Raw genomic sequence first — 20938 nt, forward strand, 5'->3', positions numbered from 1 at the left:
TACCCACTTACCACGTACTTTGCAGAAGCATGACTCTGTTTGGGTCATAGTGGACAGGATAACAAAGACGACACACTTCCTACCTATAGACTTGAGAATCTCTATGCGGAAGTTGGCCCAGATTTACATAGATGAAATAGTCAGATTGCATGGTGTACCCTCCAGCATAGTTTCAGATAGAGATCCCAGATTCACCTCTAGATTCTGGCAAACACTTCAAGAAGCTTTGGGGACTAAACTCAGACTTAGTTCAGCGTACCATCCTCAAACTGATGGACAATCAGAGAGAACTATCCAGTCCTTAGAGGATTTGCTTAGGACTTGTGTGTTAGATCATTTGGGCAGTTGGGATGAAATTCTACCTTTGGTAGAGTTCACTTACAATAATAGTTACCAAGCTAGCATAGGAATGGCTCCTTTCGAGGCATTATATGGAAGAAAGTGCAGGACACCTCTGTGTTGGTTTCAGGATGGTGAGAGTGTGTTAATTGGACCAGAATTAATACAACAAACCAATGAGAAAATCAAAATGATTCAGGAAAGATTGAAAACATCTCTCAGCAGGCAAAAATCTTATGCAGATCAAAGAAGAAGACCTTTAGAATTCTCTGCGGGTGAACATGTCTTTTTAAGAGTTACACCATTCACTGGTGTAGGAAGAGCACTAAAATCCTAGAAATTGACTTCTAAGTTCATAGGATCTTATCAAATTCTCAGGAGAATAGGCCCTGTGGCTTACGAAATTGCTTTGCCTCCTCCTTTAGCTAACATTCACAATATTTTCCATGTATCTCAGCTAAGAAAGTATGTACCCAATCCTAGCCACATTCTAGAGTCTGATTTTATCCAGGTGAAAGAAAATCTGTCATTTGAAGTGAGATCAATCAGAATTTTAGATTCACAAGTGAAACAACTTCGTGGAAGAAGTATTCCCATGGTGAAAGTATTGTGGGATCTCATATCTGGAGATTCCACTTGGGAAATTGAAGAGGAGATACGAGCATCATACCTTAACCTCTTTCTTGGTAAGTTCATTTTCGAGGACGAAAATTTTTGTAGTTGGAGATAATGTAACAACGCTTTTTTTAAAAAAAAGCAGCAGCCCCGTCACACACATTCTTTCTTTCTCTCTCTCCCTCCATATGCTTTTCTCTCCCTCTCTCCTAATTTTCTCTCCCAAACTTCATCTTTTTTAGAATCTGATCATACCACGCTGTAGCAGAGGAGTTAAGGAACATTTCTACCCGATCAGATTTTCAAACAGAGTAAGTTCATTTTTACTCTAAATATCCTTTGTTCTATGTTTTCCTTAGGATTTAGTCATCAATCTTGGTGGGGTCAGTTGAGAAGTTTAATCCTCTCAACTTATTATATTATATACTGAAATTTTGTTCTGTTTGGATAATTTGCATTAGGCCCGTAAATCTTGAAGCTTATCCAAACGGCGGGGAATAAAATTCTAAAAGTTGCTTGGAAAGCAAGCAATTGAGGTAAGGGAAGCTAAATTTAATTTTTTATAGCACCCTAGGATAGAATATCTGAATGCGGAAGGGACGTGGTCCCAATATTCAATTTTTCTTGCAGGGATGTTGTGTGTTATATATATTGGGTTGTTTGTTTATATATTATTTAAATTTGTAAAAATATTATATTTTGATGGTTTAATATTTAAGTGTTGTTTTTTTATTTTAATTACGTTTTTGAATGTTGTGGATCGTGTTTGGAATGATATTGTATGACGGGATGGTATGGAATTGAATTCATACATTTGGGATAATGTATGGACTGATGTTTGTTGTGTATTAAGTATTGATGCCTATGTGGTAACAGAGATCTCCGAGCTTCACTGATGATCTAAGTCACATAGACTAAGATATCAGGTGGTGAGAAGCTGATGGGGGAGTTCATGCACACCGTGACATATGAGATGCACGGCTTGGGTTGTATTGAACTTACCCTGATCCTTTCTGTTGGATTCGCTGGTAATCTTCGGATCAGGTGTTAGTCTCTGGTAGGACTTACTTAATACGGGTCTTCCGGAAGATGTTGTTTGTTGAATATTCTGGATGTGTAGATCCATGTGAGATCTATGTGATTGTTTATTCTTGAGATTTGAAGAAAGTTGAATAATTTGAGAAATTGATCATGTAATTTGGTTTTCTCTTTTGATTTAATTGTGTATATTATAAAATTCTATTTTTACTAGCTTACCCTTGCTTTTCTTGTTGTGTTTGAACTGCAATGACTGTACTATGTACACGAGCAGATGACCATACAGGTGCAGGAGAGCCTTAGAGGGTTCAGAGTCTTATTTTGAGTTGTGGATATGTAAATTGTATTTCTATAAATCCTAATTATGTATTAGGAATGTGTTTGAAAAACTCCAAGTTTGTATAGAAACTTGTAGAACTTTTATTGTAATAGTTATATGTAAATTATGGGGTGTTACACTTTTACCATCACAAAAAGAATTTTTTTTGAGGAATTGCCCATTAATAAAATCACAATTATTAGTAAAGACCTTCTCACATAGTTTTTGCATTAGATTGAATTATAATATGTTATTGAGATGGTTAAATTGTCTCAAATATTCAATCACAAAATATATATTATAGGTTGAGTTGGATAAACAGTGGGATTCAAATTTAAATTTAAATACTTAATTCTAACATTTTTAATTATTTCAATCATAGTTTAATAATTAGACTTAATATATGTCCAAATTCTATGACGTCATAATTAAAATTAATTATTAGTTATTAAATATTTATTCTTAAAATATAAACTTTACGAATTAACGATAAAATTGTTTTATTAAACATATTTATAATATCATAGCTCTTATAAAATTTGGAATATAATTAAGTTATGAAATCAAATTTAAAACAATAATTTTCATTATTTGAATTCAAATTCAACACTGAAGCATCAACTGGAAAAACGTATTTCAAAAATCAATAAAAATTAATAATAACCATCAATAACAGCTAATGTAAAATGCACTAACAAAACATTAAATAAAACATAAACTAACTATTCATCTAAAATAACATAAATTGAACAATTAATATATTGAATTTTATTCCTCTAAACGCGTTGTATTTACTTGATTAATTGTGCAACATCAACATTACAAATTATTAGAAATTTATAAAAATAAGTAACACCTAAAAACATCAAGACCACTGTATATAAGTTTTCAACTAAAAAGTAGTTAATCTTGTAAAGATAGAGTTTATGGTGATAAATTAGTTTCGAGTTATCGTTTCAAAACTAATTTAATCTAAAAAAAATCGACAAAAGAAAAAAAAAAACTCCACAGATTATTTTGTTTTTTAAATAAAATATTACCATTTTATTTGTAGGATTTTGTTGGCTTAAACGTATATATATATATATATATATATATATATATATGTAAAAAAAAATGAATTGAATTTAATTAGGTTAGTGACTATGCGTCGACTTATCTCTATCACCTTGTTGATAAAAAAAAAACTTATATCTATCACAATAGAGAAAAATAGGTGCTATGAGTGTCTGAACCTAATTAAGTAATTTAACCACTTGATTGTATATGCAAATAGGTACGAGGCTCAAATTCAAAGTTTCACCCATTCATTTTTAAATTAGTAAATAAAAAAAATGTGTTCAACCCAGTTGATAAAATGAAGTTATTGAAGAACTTTTTATAGTATGCTAATTTCAAGTTTATACAAACTCGATATCAAAAGTTTATTCAATTCATACGTTCATTGTATAGGAATTAACAAAATTAAGAGTTTTGGATAAAATATATTCAATAATCAAAATATAAATTAATAATCTAAATTTGTATTCTATATATTATATTAATTATATATTTATAGGTAATTTGATAACCGTTTAATATTATATGATTTAAAGAATTTAACAAATTTTTATTAAAATAACTTTATTATCGAAAATAAAGTTATAATATAAAATTAGAGATGTCTGAAAATATCATTTTAATAATTACTGTTTTTGTTTTGATTTTTTTATTTATTTACATCCCTATTTTTAATTTGTATTTCTAACTTATGACATTCATTATTGAGTTATATGGCAAAGTTTAGTTAACAAATATGTGTCTTTTTTAAATTAAATAATGGGAACTTTAACAAATTTCAAATTACGAGGGATTTCTGTCAAAAACTTTACAGTTTTATAGAAATTAAAATAATAAGACACACGGTAATAAAATATATAAACATTATCACGGTTTATATATATATATATATATATATATATATATATATATATATATATATTTACTCTCTTTATAACATACAATTAAAAGATCTTTGGGAAATAATTTTTGTTTGCATACTTTTAAGAAGATTTTGAAAAATATATTAATAAAGTTATAAATAATTTAAAAAAAATAAAAAATCAAGGGTTTTAAATGTATTAATTTAAATACAAATGTCAAATTTAATTTGTCAGATCTCTTTGTTCATGAGTCCAATTAAAGTTGGAGTACTCCTACTTCACTTATTCATTCAAATAAAAATCAAGAATTATTGTTTCATTGAAAGGATTTATTACATTTTCATGTTCTCCTCACTTTCCTTGCATTATAATAGAAGAGTTTATATTGTATTTTTTGTAGTAGGATTAGTTTAATTGGTAATGGCATAGCTTCTTGAACAAACTCCTATATCTATCTACATGCCTAAACAATTCCATAAATTGTGTACAAAAAATGACTGAATCACATTCTTTTTCCTAGTTCTTGAATTGTATATTAATGGAAAAAAAAGAGAGTTTTATTTGATTAAATGAAGTTGGTAATGGAGAGTAGCCAAGTCAAGTTGGTTTTAATATTATGGTAGGAAGAACGTTTTGAACATAAATGCTTACGAAATTGTGAAACTTAACATCAAATTATGGTAGTGGGAGAGTGATAGGGTTCGTCACCATTTCAAAATATTGATTACTACTATCTTTTACTGGTAAAAGGTTTTTTCTTGTTAATTTAATAGGCATCTCCTATTTATGCATTCATTTTATAGGCAAATGTTTTAGGCATAATATTGTCTTAATTTAATTAAAGAGTTGTTGTGAAATGTAAGATGGTGGTTAATTGCACCAAATTACGTGGGCCAAAAACCACTAACTTGTTTGAGAAAAAAGAGAGTGCTGAAAATTGATCCATTTTGAAGAGAACAATGTTTTGTTTCCTGATTATTAGGCGTATTTGATTTAGGTAATTTATAATGAGTTGTAAGAAAAGTTTTAAAAAAGAGAAGAGAGTACGAGAGAAAGAAAAAGTAGTAAATTTATAAACAATTTTTTTAATAAAATACTAGTTTATTATTATATTTAATATTTGTTTTTAACTAATTATATTTTTTTAATTTTATATAATTATTAAAAATTAATGAAATGTTTTTATTTTCTCAACTATTTTTTCTAACAAAAATGTTTATATTTTTAAAAGTATAACTAAATATAAACTTGATATTAAACTAAATAATAACTTATTAATCTTCGTTAATCTAACCAAATCAATTATATATATAAATATATATAACAATTATATATATTATTAATATTTTTAAATATTAACTTCAACTCTTTCAAGTTAAGAGTAGAACCAATCTCTTCTTGAAAAAGTTCTTTTATACAAAATTTCCTTAATATGATCACGCATATTAAGATAATGAACATAGGAATAACAATGTTTGATCATATCATCAATTAGCACATAAATATTATATAGATAAAGGATCAACTTGTTAAATTCACCCACTTGTTTGCTAATTGTCTTTTCACTACTCATTTTATATGAGTACAACACATGCTTTAGACACATATTGTTCACCAAGAACTTCGTCATGTATAAGGTTTTTAGCTTAATCCATAGTCTTATTTTGGTTTTCTTATTTGAGACTTGCATCAATACCTTATCATCGAGACTAAGAACATTTTCGTTGTTAGCCTTCTCTAACAACGTTTTTTTGTCCTTTTTTTCATCATGGATGCATCAAACTTGGATTCACCTTTCAAAGCTTTGAGGAGACTTTATTGAATCAAAAGAGCACGTAGATCCAAAATTGTCCAAACTAGTGAATCTCTAAACGTCATACTTTATAGAAGTCATGATGATTGGTTCCATGCTCACCTCACCATTTTCGTAAGGAATTAGAGGAGACAAATTCATTCTAGATCCTTTATCACACAAATAGAGAATGATAATAGAGAAACTCATAAATATAGTAGATAGAAGATAAACAATAAGAAACACCCAAACATTGATTCAATTGAAATATTAATGAACTTTAATTTGCACCCATGAAAAAAATCACTATATTATAAGATTAAAACTTAATAATTTCTCTCACCTAGAGTGCAACTCCAATGTTAACTTCTACTAATGATACAAAAATCCTATTCATGCATAAATGTTATCATAATTAACACACGTGAAACATGCTAGACTAATAATGAAGACACGTGAATAATGTTTCTTATTATTAAGCTAGCAATTCACTTAGACAATTTCACCAAATGGTATAGAGCTTAATAGACACTAAGAAAGTAGACAATCTACTCATATCATCTACCACATATGATAGAAGTTGTATATGAAACATTAGATGATTTATCCCAATTAAACGGTCTAGGAACATTTTAACAAGATTTTACTAAATCAATCTTCACACACACACGCACGCACATACACACACATGCATGCACGCACACACAAGTTAACACTAGTGGAAAAATAGGAATCAATGACAACATATTATGACGTTATAGATTATCTCTCATAAAAAAATGGTACGGTGACATTTTTGTAATAAACATTAAATTTATTATATCAGTTAAAATTAAAGATGACATAGTGACTACTTATTATGTCATTTGTTTCTAAAACCGTCATAATAACTTAATTATTGTCCTTTCTAATTTTAAGTGACATAGTATGTTTTGAAAATTTAAAGTGAAAAGGTTTTTCCAGACCCTAAAGTCTCTTCCTTATTCTCTGTCTACAAACTCTCTACATGAACCATGTCCCTAATCGTGCTCAGATTTTTCAATTCCAAATTCTCTTTTCATTCTCGAATTGCAAATAGAGTGTTGAGTGCTGAAAGTTTGATCAAAATCGTGGTGGTGATAGTGATGGATAACTGCTCCTTTGACCACGTCCTCGGGTGCCTCAAATCCTTGTGCCTCGACATCGAAGAAAACCCTTTCTCTGTTGCGGACGCCACCTCCCCCACTGTCACTGCTTCCAACGACGCCTTCTTCATTAAAAAAATGTCACTGTACCATTTTTTATGACAGATAATCTATAACCATCATAATAAGTTGTTATTGATTTATACTTTTCCACTAGTATATAAAATTTATTTTAATATTAAACATTTAAAATAAGAACTTTAAATAAAGAATAAGTTGTTATTTATTTTTATTTTATGTTAATATAAATTTTTTGTTAACTAAGATGTTGTGGCTTAGAAAATGTAAATTTATTGGAAAACTTTAGGAAAGACAAGGAGAAATTTATAAATACTTAGTATTTTACAAGTTTTAATGCACATTTGGAGTTGATAGTTATGACTTTCATTGTGTAATTCTACTCTATTTTCTTAGTTTTTATTGTATTTAAGTTGTAATTTGTTTTAGCACTAGTGGACTCTTTGTTGAACCACTTTTTCCTAAGTTAATTGTTGTTGTCTTTCTTTCCATTGTCTCCTAAAGTAAATTTATTTTTCTTGTTACTAAAACTTTCTGATATTTTTTCTGATATTTGAACTTTTATAAATAATATTGTTTTTACTTTTAGGAGAAATATTATGAATGTTTAAACGAGGTGAAATAGCAAGTCACACAAGACACAATTATCTTTCTTTTTATCTATATTAATGATAATGAAGTGTATTTGGGGATTGTTAGAAAGAATGTGAAGAAACTTATACGTGCTTGCTAGATTGAGTGGAGACTTCATTCACTAAACACTTTGAAAGTCTATTATGTAAATAAGTTAGGTAAATTAAATGTTGAGTTTGTTGCAAAGGAAACAAATGAAAAAGAAAATTAAAATAATACATACCACTACTTAGATGATTCCAAGATGATACTTGTGATAATTATATTGATAATGAAATAATATAAGACCATTATCATTTGAGTCTCGTCAATTTTAATTTGTATTGAATTTTATTTAATTATTTTTAATATACTATATTAGACATTATCGGAGCATGGCTGATTAAGGAAATGCAAATATAGGATAAGTAATTAAGTAATTAATTACTAATAATGATCAAAATAATGACTAAAATTATAAATTTTAAGTAGCAAATGGTAAGGTATTTAAATTTATAAATTCTTTAAACGTTCCAACTAAAATTGCAAGCACTTTTTAAGTAGTGTTTTGAATTTTTTTGCAAACGGAGTTGCAAATATTAGTCAAACTTAACCTAAAAACAATATTTTAGCAACTAATAATGTAAAGGTAATAACTGAAAAATATAAATGTTAAATAACGACGACTTTAAAATTAGTCTATAATTAAATCAATAAGTATATTTTTAACTATGAATTTAATCTTATTATTAACTCAATAAAAAATCTAAATAATGATTAAAATAGTCTAAATAATAATTAATTTTAGGACTATTTAGATTTTTTAAGCGAGTTGTGCATAAGAAAATAAAAAACATGAATCATAAATTTATTAAACAAAATTATTAAATAAAAATTAATTTTAGAGATAAAAATAATTAGTAACTAATTAAATTAGATGTTATTTTAAAGATAAAAAAATTATTGATATTTAAAGTAATTTTTATGATTAATAAAATTTATATACAAAAAAATCATTAAATAAAAAATATTTTTAATATATATAATAATTTTTAAAAATAGAAATTTAAAAAGAAAAATTAACGGAGAGTGAAGATTTTTGACTCATTTTACTATGGCGGATTAATCTATTCCATTTTGGACAGGTAATGATGAACCAAATTAAAATGAATCGGACTAGTGAAACACTATAAACTTAACTAATAAGAATAATAAAGTTATGGAAAATTATTTATAAAAAATAAAATTATTTTACTTCATAAAATAAATATTAAAATAAAAATCAAATCAATAATATGAAAACACGAAATAATAATATACAATAAAAATAATCAGAGTTCAAAAACTTCATTTTTTTATTATTCAAATTATAATATTTTACTTGAAAATGTAAAATCAAATGATCATGGCAACCCAGTCAACAACATGAACTAAATAAAAATAATAATTTAACATTCAATATAACATAATTTTAATATGGCTTATGATGATAATTTAAAAAAAAATAAAATAAAATAATATATATATATATATATATAACATACTTTTAATAGAAATTCAATTCAAAATACTCAAATCTTAAAAAAAAAAACTTAAAATTTCATTAAACTTTTTTTTCTTCATGTGAAAAGATAGAAATAATGACAGTAAAAATTAACACTCAGACTTCTTAGTTAAAGGACAAAATCAAAATACTAAGAATTAATTGAAAAATATCAAAATTTTGATACCCAATAAAATAATTATTTAATAAAAAATATTTAAAAATATTCAAATTTAAATAACGAGCAGTAATGTTATTTGGGTGTGAAGAATGATTTTTGCTGCTGAATCGCATTAAAGGTGGGATGTGTAGTCACGTGAAGAAGCACTAGAAAGCTATGCTCGTATTTCAATTCGCTTTCATTTTTTATTTATTTACTATCTTAATTTATTTACTTCCATTTGTGCATATTCGTAATACTTAGCTCGTTCATTAATCATTCACCAACTAAATAATTTTTTGTATTAGCGTTTTTTCAACGGGATTTCCAATATTCTTAAAATTTAAAGACACAACCTAATCATGGTTATATATCTTACACAAAACAAATCCCAGGCATAGTTATATTAATAATTTACACACCTATAAGAAGAACATGCTTACAATTGTACACTTCCAACTGCTGTAATGTATTAATAATAATTTTTTTTGAGTATTTTAAGAAATAATCTCTTTTATATATCAATTTATAATTTATTGAGTTATCTATACATGATTCATTTAAATTCGTTCTTCTTGTGGAAGATTTGCAGCAATAGTAGATTATTTGAAAGTTTTGAGCACTCATTGATAAGGCGATGGAACGATGGCTGCTAGTCGAAAATAAGATGCTAGATGGTCGATAACCATACCCCACAGCAACTACCATCGTCACATTTTTGGATATACAACAATATCTTAAATATCATAAAATATAACAAAACAAAAATTTCTTTAACTAAAATCATGTGACAAAATTTGTTATTTGGATAAGATGCAAATATCTCGTGACAACTGTACCGGATATTTGTTTTAAAAATTAAATAAATAAAGAACATAATTTTGTTTTGTTACTAATAAATTATAAAAAGGAATTAACTTATCAAAATAATTTTTTTTATTTTCAATTTAAATTTAAAATTTCCCTAATTCCTCTACACTGAACCAAAACTTCCAGATGATGTCACACCACTGGTATATTAAGTTTGTTTTTTGGGTGAAGTATGTTGGTATTTTTATTTTGTCTTAATTGTTTTTGTCTAATATGTCAACCTAGTGGGTTAAATGTGAGATCCTGTTCTCTAGTAATTTTTTTTGGATTAAAATTTAAAATAAAAATATTGTTTTTATTTTAATCATATCATTTAAATAATATAAATATGTAATAGTATTGCAACAAATGATTAAAAATTAAAAATTAATTTTTAATTATTAATTAGGATAAAATAATTTAAAATATATAAAATAATAATTTTTTTAATTTATCTTATTAAGATATAAATTAATTAAAAAAATTATAAGATTAAATATGATTTATATATATATATATATATAATTTTAAAAATAAAATATTTGAAAAAAATGTTGTGGGTCGACCTATTCTTTAATCTGAGTCAAATTTTTAATCCACTTTACTATAACAGATTAGTTCATCATGTAATGATGTTCTTGACGTATTAGACCGGATTATTATCTCTATTTATTTATACACAAAACTCAAATGACAAAAAGAAAAACTTTGTTGACACAGTAAAAAAAATATACTTGATACTGTTTATAATAATATAATAAATTTTTAAATAAAAAAAAATATATATTAATTTATTAAAATGTGTAAAATATTAATTTATTAAAATGTGAAATCTATGTTTTTACATATCAGTATCCAATTACAAAAATTTGATGAGAATGTTATCAGTATCCAATTACAAAGTTTGTCCTTCAACCTGGCCTTCAAGGAGTTGCATTACTTTGTTTCACCCAAAAAATATCATTTTTTTATTTAAAAACTGTGCTTCAAGTATTATCCACTACAGAAATGACTTAAATAGCTACTGTGATTTTTTTTTATAAATATTCTTACATACTTTGAACCATGAATAAAGCGAAGGTTTTGTCATACTCATGAGCCTCATCATATTTGGGTGTTTCTCCCTTCTCTCCCTTCCTACACCCCATCATTCTCGAAAAAAAAAACTATTTTACTCTTTTTAAAAATTACTTTCAAATTACTTTTTTCAGAATATTTTCGAAACATACATTTCATAACATATTTTATGAATTCTAAATTTATTATTTTAGAAATTAAAAAAATATGTTCCAGAAAAAATATTCTGAAATGTTTTTTTTTCCCTATTATGGTAATACCTTTTCTTACATAACCCTTATTCCGAAATCACCTAAAATTATCAAAATATAATTATTGTATTTCAAATAATGCAGAGTGTAGGAAGAAAAATGTAAGGATGAAGGAAGAAATACTAATCATATTTTCGTACTTCTATATTCGGGTCCAAATGAAGAGGCCCAAACTCAATCTCAACTCAGTTGTTTCATGGACAAGATTCCATCTTTCTGCACCCCACAATTTTCTTGAACACCTCCAACACACTCCAAATTAAAATTTTAAATTCCAAAAAGTATTCCAAATTAAAATTTTAAATTCCAAAAAGTATTCCAAATTAAAATTTTCAGAATACATTCCGAAATCAAATGAAGGGTGTAGATAAAAACACACAAATCAAATGACATAAATACAATAATTTGATCATCCAATTTTTTTAAAGGGGCTATATACTCGGGAACTATTTTAAAAAAAATATCACATATTCTTTAAACTTTTTTCTCACTTACATAAGCTAACTAAAAATCGAAAACAGGAAGAGTAAAAAAACCTATAAACAATTAAACATAGGATAACTTTCCACGAGAGAGAAAAAAAAATGAATAAATTCTATATAGTAGTGGGAAAGTAATTGATGTGTAGCCAATTTCTATATTGCTCCAACACTCGTTATTTTATGTGTGTTCTTCTCCTTAGGCTTGGACTAAACTCTAGAAATTAGTGATTTGAGGTGGTTTGGGCACGAAAATTGAAACGCCAGAGCAAGATTTTGGAGCAGTCCTCTGGTGGAATTCCCTTTAACTTAGCCTCATCTTCTAGAACTACTTGCTTCACGAACTTGATTGAATTCTAGTAGAAACACAGAAAAAGTGATGATAATAATAAGGACAAGAATAAAAAGCAAGAAAAGTCTTGGTAGAGATTATTTGTAGGTGATGATAATGATGCATAATCGTGTACTTCGTTTTCTCATTGAGATAATATTGAAACTTTAAGTGGAATCTATCTTGGAGGATAAGGAAGCATCATGCATTATCTTGTGCCAGAGTAGAAAACACTTCATACATAGTACTCTGATTAGTTCAACTAATCAATCATGCTGTCATTATATTACCTAATATCTTACTCTTTTTTTCTCAAAGCTTTTTTCTGTGAGTAGTTGGAGGTTGGCAAAACGTTAAGTAAAACAAACTAAGTTTGTATATCAAGTCATCCAATCTAATTTATGAAGACAAACATTAGGAGATTTTTAACATTTAAGTGCATTTTCACAATATAATTATCAAAACAAATAAAATTTTAAAAAATCTAATTAAAGTTGTACGTTAAAATCTTATTATACTAAAATCGTATAAATACATTAAAATCGTGTTAGTTAATTTTATTTATTTTAATAACTAATAAGTGAAATTGTAGCTTTTTAGTAAAAGAAGAGAATCTTAACCCATTATTAATATACTAAATAAATATTTTTTTATGTTAATAATATAAAATCTATTAAAATCAAAATCTTAATGTGCTTTAAAGAAAATAATAAACATTGTTTTGTTAAACTATCAACTTAATTTCTATAATTCTCCTTAGTTTAAATTTGGGTGGTTAAGCTTAGGTTCCAAGTGTGTAGCACAATGGTAATAACTGGCTAAAGAAAAAGTTGTGTAAAAGTAAAATTGAAAATTTAGAGTATTGGACAGTGGTGATGATAAGGTATAAATTAGAAAGTTGACCTGAGAAGTGTCTTGAACAGAGGAAGTGCGACCCCATCTCTCAGGGTCCCAAAGGATGGAACTATTAAATGCAAAACTTGAAATATGAATTGGGGGAGTGATTGTATCAGTTTCATTATTCATATTCCTTAGATGCCAACCAATCACTTGTGATGAATCGCAAACAGGTCCTTCGATTTTCACTTTCTTCCTATGTGCAGCTAACAATGCAGTTGGCCATGTTCCAAACACCCTGTGTACCAAATCAAATGAATACTTGTTAGAAAAACCAGCATGGAGGAGTGACATATAATGCATTGTTGTTAATTTGTTATTACCACCCTTGTTTGTGTGGTATACCAAAACAATTTTCACTTGCCTTCAACATAAAAATTGGTCCAAATATATAATGTAAATAATTATTTACTAAACTTAGTATAGCAAACAAAGGGAAGACATCATACTCAATATCCCTAAGCTGATGGAAGAATTGGAGATCATAGACATTAGAAAGGCCAGCAAAGTGTACAATGCCGTTGAGTCTGTGGTGCTCAATGTGCTTGAGTGCGAGATTTCTCTGGTGATTCAGTTCAGCTTCTAATTCAGTGAAGTTTTCCTTGAAAACAACATGCCTATACATGATGCCAGTTTTCCTCAGTATCTCAGGAAGTTCTGTGGAATTTGTTTTTGCTTCCACAACAATCCACAGCAATGGTTGAGGAACAAGCTTTATAGTAGTTGCCAATCTTCTCAAAAACACTGCTTGGTGGGGTAGTTTTGTGCTTGTTGGAGTCACAATGATTATGAGTCTTCTAGGCTTCAACTGGGGCTGTTCTTTTAACTTGGGTGTTGCTTTTTTCTTTTCAGTTTCAAGGATTGTAGGTTTCATGGGCATGGTGACTGGAGGAGGAGCTATCCAACTTCTATTGACATTTGTTGTGAGGTGTGACATTTCAACAGGTTGTGGAGCAAACTGAGTCCTATTCGAAACAGCAACTTTGGTGGAAAAGAGAGAAGATTTACCTGTTGGAGCTAAGCCTGTGAAAAATCCCATCACAAAACATAGGGAAAAATGGAGCATGGCCTTCTTCCATAGAAGAACTTTCTTTTTTGATCTTTCTAGTGAACCCATCTTCTTTGAAACCTCTCTTTAATTGACCACCTGAAGCAGAATCTTCAGGGTGGAATTAAATGACAAGATGGGGGCACAGAATGAAGAGAAGGGTAGTGGAATTGATGTAATATAAACTTAGGTGCTTTAAGGGTACCACATTTTTGTTAAGCAAAATGTTGCAACTATTGAGCTTATTATGATTGGTACTGCCAAACTGAATGCTTAGCTTTTTCGTTTGGAGGCATTTCATAGGAGGGTGGCTTCACTTGGTTGTCCCTTGAAGTAAAAGTAATATAATAAAAATAAGCATAAAAAGAGATAGTGTGAGACCAAGGGTTGTTATCTACACCAAATAGCAGTTGGGATGGCACCCATCCATCCATAAAGAATGTGTTGTACCATGCCAATTAACTAATATTAGTATTCAAGCGCATTGTGTTAGGATTTTTAATTTTTTTAATTTGAGGTTGACTACTACTCCTAACAAAGAATCTCAAGAAAAAAAATTATTTTACAATGACTTTGGGATCTCTTCTCTGAATAACTATGATTTTTGACAAAAAATTATGGATCATAAAAATATTTTTTACTAGCATAATGAATCTTGTGGCAGTTATTTATAGAGTTATTGTAATGGGGTGGGTGGGTTTAGATCTGTAAAACTAGTCCACAAGATCAGACTTTGGGAAGTGGTGCGTGTGTGAGATCATCTTTCACTTAAGCCCGTTACAAACATGCAATTTTGACTTTGGAGAAAGAAATGTACACTTGCACGCGGGCATTTGCACTAGGCGAATTTTATATATTAAAACAACAAGAAGAAGAATAAAATGAACTCCCTTCTCGAATATTAAAAAACAGAAGAAAAATAAAAAAATATACTTTCCCCTATTAAAGAAGATTAAGTTTTGTAATTGAATTTTTTAAGTTGAGAAAATGTACTATAATGAATTTTATTTTAATCTAAATATATTTATTTTATTAATGGCGGAGTATACTTGTTAAAAATTCTTTAATATTTTATGATGGTTTAAATGTAATTGACTATTGATATGAATATTATTTGATTGGTTTTAAGATTTTAAGAACTGTTTGGGTGGTTGCAATTTTTCTGTTTTTGATTTCTAAGCTTAGATTTGAAATTAAAATTTAGTTTAATAAACGAGGTTGAAATAGTTTTTTATTTTTTAATACTATTTAAAGTCTTATATGCTAAAAAAAATACTTCCTAGTTACTATTATATTGGGACTTCAATAAGATTTTTCTTTTCTTTTAAAGTTATAAAGTAATACAAGAATTTAAATTTACTATTCAGTCATCTTTATATTTGTGAGAAGAAAGAATATAGGTGAAAATCTATTATATTATATTGAAGTGAATTGATGAGTAGCTCAAATTTGTTTCCATTTTTTTATCAGACTACTTTTAGGAAATGTTTTATCTATCTATATAAGTCTACTATCATACTAACTAAATTTCTTAATTTCAAAACAAATATCAAAACAGAGAATATAAAATCATTATTATGGTTCTTTGGTAACACGAAAGGAACAAAAGTGTTGCTTATTACTTGTGTTTTATACAGATAGCAGAGATTTTCTTTCGAGGTACGTTATTTTCAGTTATATTGTTTTATTGTAGGAAACTTTAATTTGGAAGGCGAATTTTCTGCGTTCATTTATTAAACTATTTTCATGTGTCATTAGTGCGCATTCACCCTTTTCCACACTTAATTTCAAATTTTAGAATGCAGTTCTTTTGCATACAACTGTTAGAAAAATGGCCTCAAAGAGCTGTAAGAAGATATTTTCGGCAGTCTATGACATGGTTTAGACTTTAGGCAACACTGCCAGCTTCTGTAATGAATAAACCTAAAACATGATTCTCTCGGTCACATTCCTACTCCACTCCTTTCCCTTTTCATGGTGGGTAATGAAGAAATCTTAACACATTAACATATAAATAGTACAGGAAATTTCAGGGTTAAACTCATGTTCACCCATTCTATGCTGTTTCTGGTTTTGTTGAGATTGAATCTCTTTTGGGCCGGTGCTTCTTCCACTTCTTTTTCTGCAACTCCATGAGCCAGGATGGAACTTCACAGCCCGATGCTGCCATAAGATTAGCAACATTCCGCAGGAATGGAATGTCTTCCTCTGTGTAAAAAGTAATCGCTTCTCCAGTCCTCCCTGCTCTGCCAGAACGACCTAATGAAAACAAAGTATGTTAGCAAATAATAATAATTCGTGGATTTAGGAAACAAAAGCCTCCATGAGGATAATACAAACTGTAAATCTAAAGCAAAATTAATATAGCTGCACATACCAATTCTGTGGACATATGCGGAGGCAGAATCAGGGAAATCATAATTGATCACACAGTTCACACCTTTGAAATCCATGCCCCGGGCAACCACATCAGTAGCAATCAAAACCCATGTTTTTCCAGCTCTGAAGTTATCAACAGCATTTTCTCGCTACATAAAAATGTATGAGATTTATAAATCACAAAAACACTGCTAAATGAAAAAGTATGATTTAGAATTGGAGTACCTATGCCGATGATAAAAGAAATATTAACAAATAGTAGTCATAACATAGGGAATATCATCTTCATTAAAATATTAAAAATCAGACCTTAGTCACACACTTATCAGTTTTCTTTTCATTTTGATGTTTTTGGAGAGGAAGGGGAATGTTGCAAATTTTCTATGTATTTTGAAATAAATATCTTGCGTTGTTCTAACTACCTCTTGTTGAGACAGATCAGAATGAATCACATCAACTCTAATGTTGTCAAATGCAAGTTCGCCATACAGCTCCTTGGCTCGTTCCTTGCTTTGGAGAAAGACCAATACTGGAGGATTTAGACTAAACAAGATGATGCAGCAAATAAGAAGGGCAGAAGGTAAGCAACTAAAAAATACCAATATATCTCATACGAGGGACTGCAATATTATATGCATTTTGCAAGTTAGTTAAGCGAAGGTAAGTGATATATAATTAAACATTCCAAGTCTATATTAACTTCAAGACACATTATTTAACACCAAACCTAGAATAAACAAAACGCTTAATTACATACATGCAGAGCGCACAATCAGTAACAGAAATGAGTCTACAAAAAAGAATAATAATAGGAAAATATATATTAATAGTAAATTGTAGGGACAATTCCAATTTCTTTTAAACATACCTACACCAACTAATGTTTAACTGCGAGACACAACCCCTAGAAGCATAAGAAAATTGGACTGACTAGCATTATTATCCAATGAATTAGTTTAGCCATTTACCTCTGCAAAACTTTGACGAATTGCAAAAAGTTATCCTTCTTCACTTCCAGTAAAAACCAATTTTTGCTTTATCGTTTCAGAAGCCATATTCCTGATCCAAATGCATTAGACATCATCTATAAAATAATGTTAACTAAAACTGTATTAAGTATATGCTCTGGAGTATCATGTTTGTAAATGTTTTGCATTTAACTTACTTCCTGCCAACAATTACACGAACAGCGTCATGCATAAGTTCTCGAGCTCGATCTTCAACAAAATCAGGTAAAGTAGCACAGAAAAGTGAGCGTATGATTGATGGGTTGGAGAATGCCTTCAGAACAGAATCAATCTGCTTGAATAATTCAGGCTCAAAAAGCTTATCCGATTCATCGAGGACAAGATACTCAACTCTGAAGCACCCAAAATAGTTGGAAGAAATAAAAATATCAATACAACGAGCTATTGAATAAATCTTATCAGATATCTGCTACTGACTTTCTAGACACAATTGTAAGTTACATCTAAAAGTGGCAGCAGTTAGACCATGCCACTTTAATACAACCACAATCAAAAGGAATGGATACTACCAGGAAAATGGTCCCCCCAAGGTTATCATACATTCCATCCAGGGAAACTATTTCACATCAAATGTGCAATTGATTGATAATCAATAAACCATAGCTCAACCAATTATTATGATAAAAAACTGTGGTATAATAATACGAGAGCAAGAGAGTAACAATAAACCATCTATATAAGTATTCATGATAAAATATTTGTGGATAAAAGATGCTTATACTGCAAGTCTGTAATGATTACTTGATTAGTATTTTAAGGATTTCAAGTTTAAATCAACAAAACAAATGTATCATCAGACCTGCTGAGATCAATCTTCTTCTTCTTGATAGCCAAACGTAATCGGAGTGGTGTAGATATTATATCACATGGAAACTTTGAAAAATCAGCATTTCTTAAGAGATTTTTAGTCATTAACTTAATACAAAAAAAAAAATCTTTTACCAAGCTTTTTGCACTCTCGAAATATTTGAGCAGATAATTCACGGGTATGACAAAGGATGACAGCTCGAATGCCACCTTTTTCTGGGTCCTGTAAAAAATAAAAGAAGTTATATTATTCGAACCGAGTACACAGGACAATGGGAACTGCAAACACAGGTGGAGAAAATAAGCACAAAACCTTAAGCTTCATAAACATTGGACATACAAATGCAAGGGTTTTCCCAGAACCAGTTGGTGCACACGCAAAGCATTCACGACCCTATCCCAAATAATTGAAGAAATACAACAGTTAAAACAATATTAAGTTAATACCTATCCCAAGGAAAATAGAAACTGCATATGAATCATGATCGAACTTTAGTAACAGTTTCCTAAAGACCAGAAAACCAAATGAAAAATACTTATACCACAAGTAAATTAACATAAAATCCATACATCTAAAAGTACTGAATAGCCTGTCTTTGAATAGGCGTTGGTAGTTTGAATCCAAGCTCCTTCAGATTGCGCAACAAATACGATGGACAGTTATATCTGCAAAGAATTCATTAAGATTCCGAATCCTCCCTTTCTTGTAAACCAAATACGAGAAAGAGAAGCAAAGGGAATAAAAGATATTACTGAAATGAGATAACATAGCATTCTCACGAAAGATACCTTGATTTCAACTCGTCAAAGCTTTGAAGAGGAGACGGTACATTATAACCAGAGACATGAATGTTGTGCTGCTTTCTGAATATCGCGTCCCGCTGAAAAATGATTCAAAATATAAAACCATTGCACAAATTTACTAACACTTATAATTACGCAAATCGCACAACACAGAAAAGAAACCTCGAGTAAATGAGATACGAAACGTTGAATACAAGAGATAGCATAGTATAAATAAAGCACGAGAATGTGAATACCGGAAGAGTTTCCCTTGCGCTTCCTCTTCTTCGTGGACGTTGTTTTCTCTTCTACTGCTTCCCTACTTTTCGCGCTTTCGTCTTCGGCAACGCTCGAAATCTTCGTCGAATCAGTATCGCTCTCCTTTTTCTTTTCAAAATCAACGGAAAATAACAGTTATTAATAGTATGTGGTGTAACAGTGAATAAGCGTATGCACGATAAGAGAGAGCTGTACCTGGAACCTGGCGATATCGACGCCGAACTTCTTTCTGTTGAAACGAATGCCGGAAAACAAAAACGACGAGTCGCTGGCCATTGACAATTAGAAGAAAGAGAAGATTTAGGGGTTTCTGTAATGAGTCACGATGTTGCAGTTCCTTCTTCGACTTCCCTGCGGCCAGTACTGTCTTCTGCAAATTTTTGAGGGAAAGCAACCAAACCAAAACTACTCCACAAAGTGCGTTTGTCTAACAATTGATTCTGCACCCCGATCAATTGTGATTGCACCGGACGTTTTTTTTAAATTCTATTATGTTTTGTCTTTTTTACTTTTGAAAATATTGAATTGTGAATGTGCTACGGATGAAAATATCCAGAATGCATGGAATGTGTTATGGATGAAAATATCCAGAATATATGGAATGTGCTATGGATGAAGGTTTTTTCACCAAAATGGTGTATTTTTTTTTTCATATTTATGTAAATGGACAAAAGTAGAAAAAATTACCGAAATGGGCAATTCTTGGTCAAAGTTGCCAATGGTGTAGGCAACATCAATTAAATTTGTTAATCTCTCCACTTTTTATTTTTTAATTGAAGTTTCTAACTGGGTTGACAACTTCATTGTAAATAAAATTGGATACTGGTTTGGCAATTTCACTCCATTGAAGTTGCCAATTCGGTTGGCAAGTTTAGTTGATTTTTTTTAAAATTAAATTTTTTATATAATAATAATTTTTAAAATTAAAACTATTAAAACTAAAAAAATATAGGAAATGAGCGTGGGTGATTCCGCGTGAATTGGATATGAGATATCACTCTATTAAATAGAGTTCCTGAAACTTTAAATTCACCAAATCAATGAATATAAGTGTGAATTGTCAAGGGAATCTCTGGGACATTGTACCCAAAAGAATCTCTATGTAGCCATGTGAGTAAAGTGTAGCTTGACATGTGTTTTGTGGAAGAAAAACATTCCTTGTGAGAAAATCAAGTTGTGCTGCATGTC

General features: G+C 29.3%; 1 protein-coding gene, 1 long non-coding RNA gene and 1 pseudogene across 3 annotated transcripts; 1 reads left to right on the forward strand and 2 right to left on the reverse strand.

Annotated features, from left to right (window-relative positions):
• The first annotated feature begins 1110 nt into the window (after positions 1–1110).
• LOC137816203 (uncharacterized) lies at positions 1111–2342 on the forward strand. The gene is made up of 3 exons (XR_011081782.2): positions 1111–1265; positions 1416–1490; positions 2267–2342. It is a non-coding gene; the product is annotated as an uncharacterized LOC137816203 (long non-coding RNA).
• A 9826-nt stretch (positions 2343–12168) lies between these two features.
• IRX9 (Nucleotide-diphospho-sugar transferases superfamily protein) lies at positions 12169–14809 on the reverse strand. Its single transcript, XM_068617177.2, has 3 exons — positions 13876–14809; positions 13433–13664; positions 12169–12554 (listed from the first exon to the last, which is right to left on the reverse strand). Exons 1-3 carry the CDS (start codon positions 14541–14543, stop codon positions 12423–12425), a joined length of 1032 nt encoding a protein of 343 aa, XP_068473278.1. The 5' UTR covers positions 14544–14809; the 3' UTR covers positions 12169–12422.
• Positions 14810–16271: 1462 nt separating this feature from the next.
• Positions 16272–20197, reverse strand: LOC137816071 (DEAD-box ATP-dependent RNA helicase 57-like; annotated as a pseudogene). The gene is made up of 11 exons (XR_016516957.1): positions 19946–20197; positions 19715–19858; positions 19478–19569; positions 19231–19354; positions 19002–19082; positions 18681–18911; positions 18019–18213; positions 17822–17912; positions 17276–17398; positions 16852–17002; positions 16272–16733 (listed from the first exon to the last, which is right to left on the reverse strand). The product of XR_016516957.1 is annotated as a DEAD-box ATP-dependent RNA helicase 57-like (transcript).
• Between the last annotated feature and the right edge of the window lie 741 nt (positions 20198–20938).

This window comes from Phaseolus vulgaris, chromosome 1 (genome assembly GCF_051622355.1).
Source record: "Phaseolus vulgaris cultivar YP4 chromosome 1, ASM5162235v1, whole genome shotgun sequence".
In the NCBI taxonomy this organism is placed as follows: domain Eukaryota; kingdom Viridiplantae; phylum Streptophyta; class Magnoliopsida; order Fabales; family Fabaceae; genus Phaseolus; species Phaseolus vulgaris.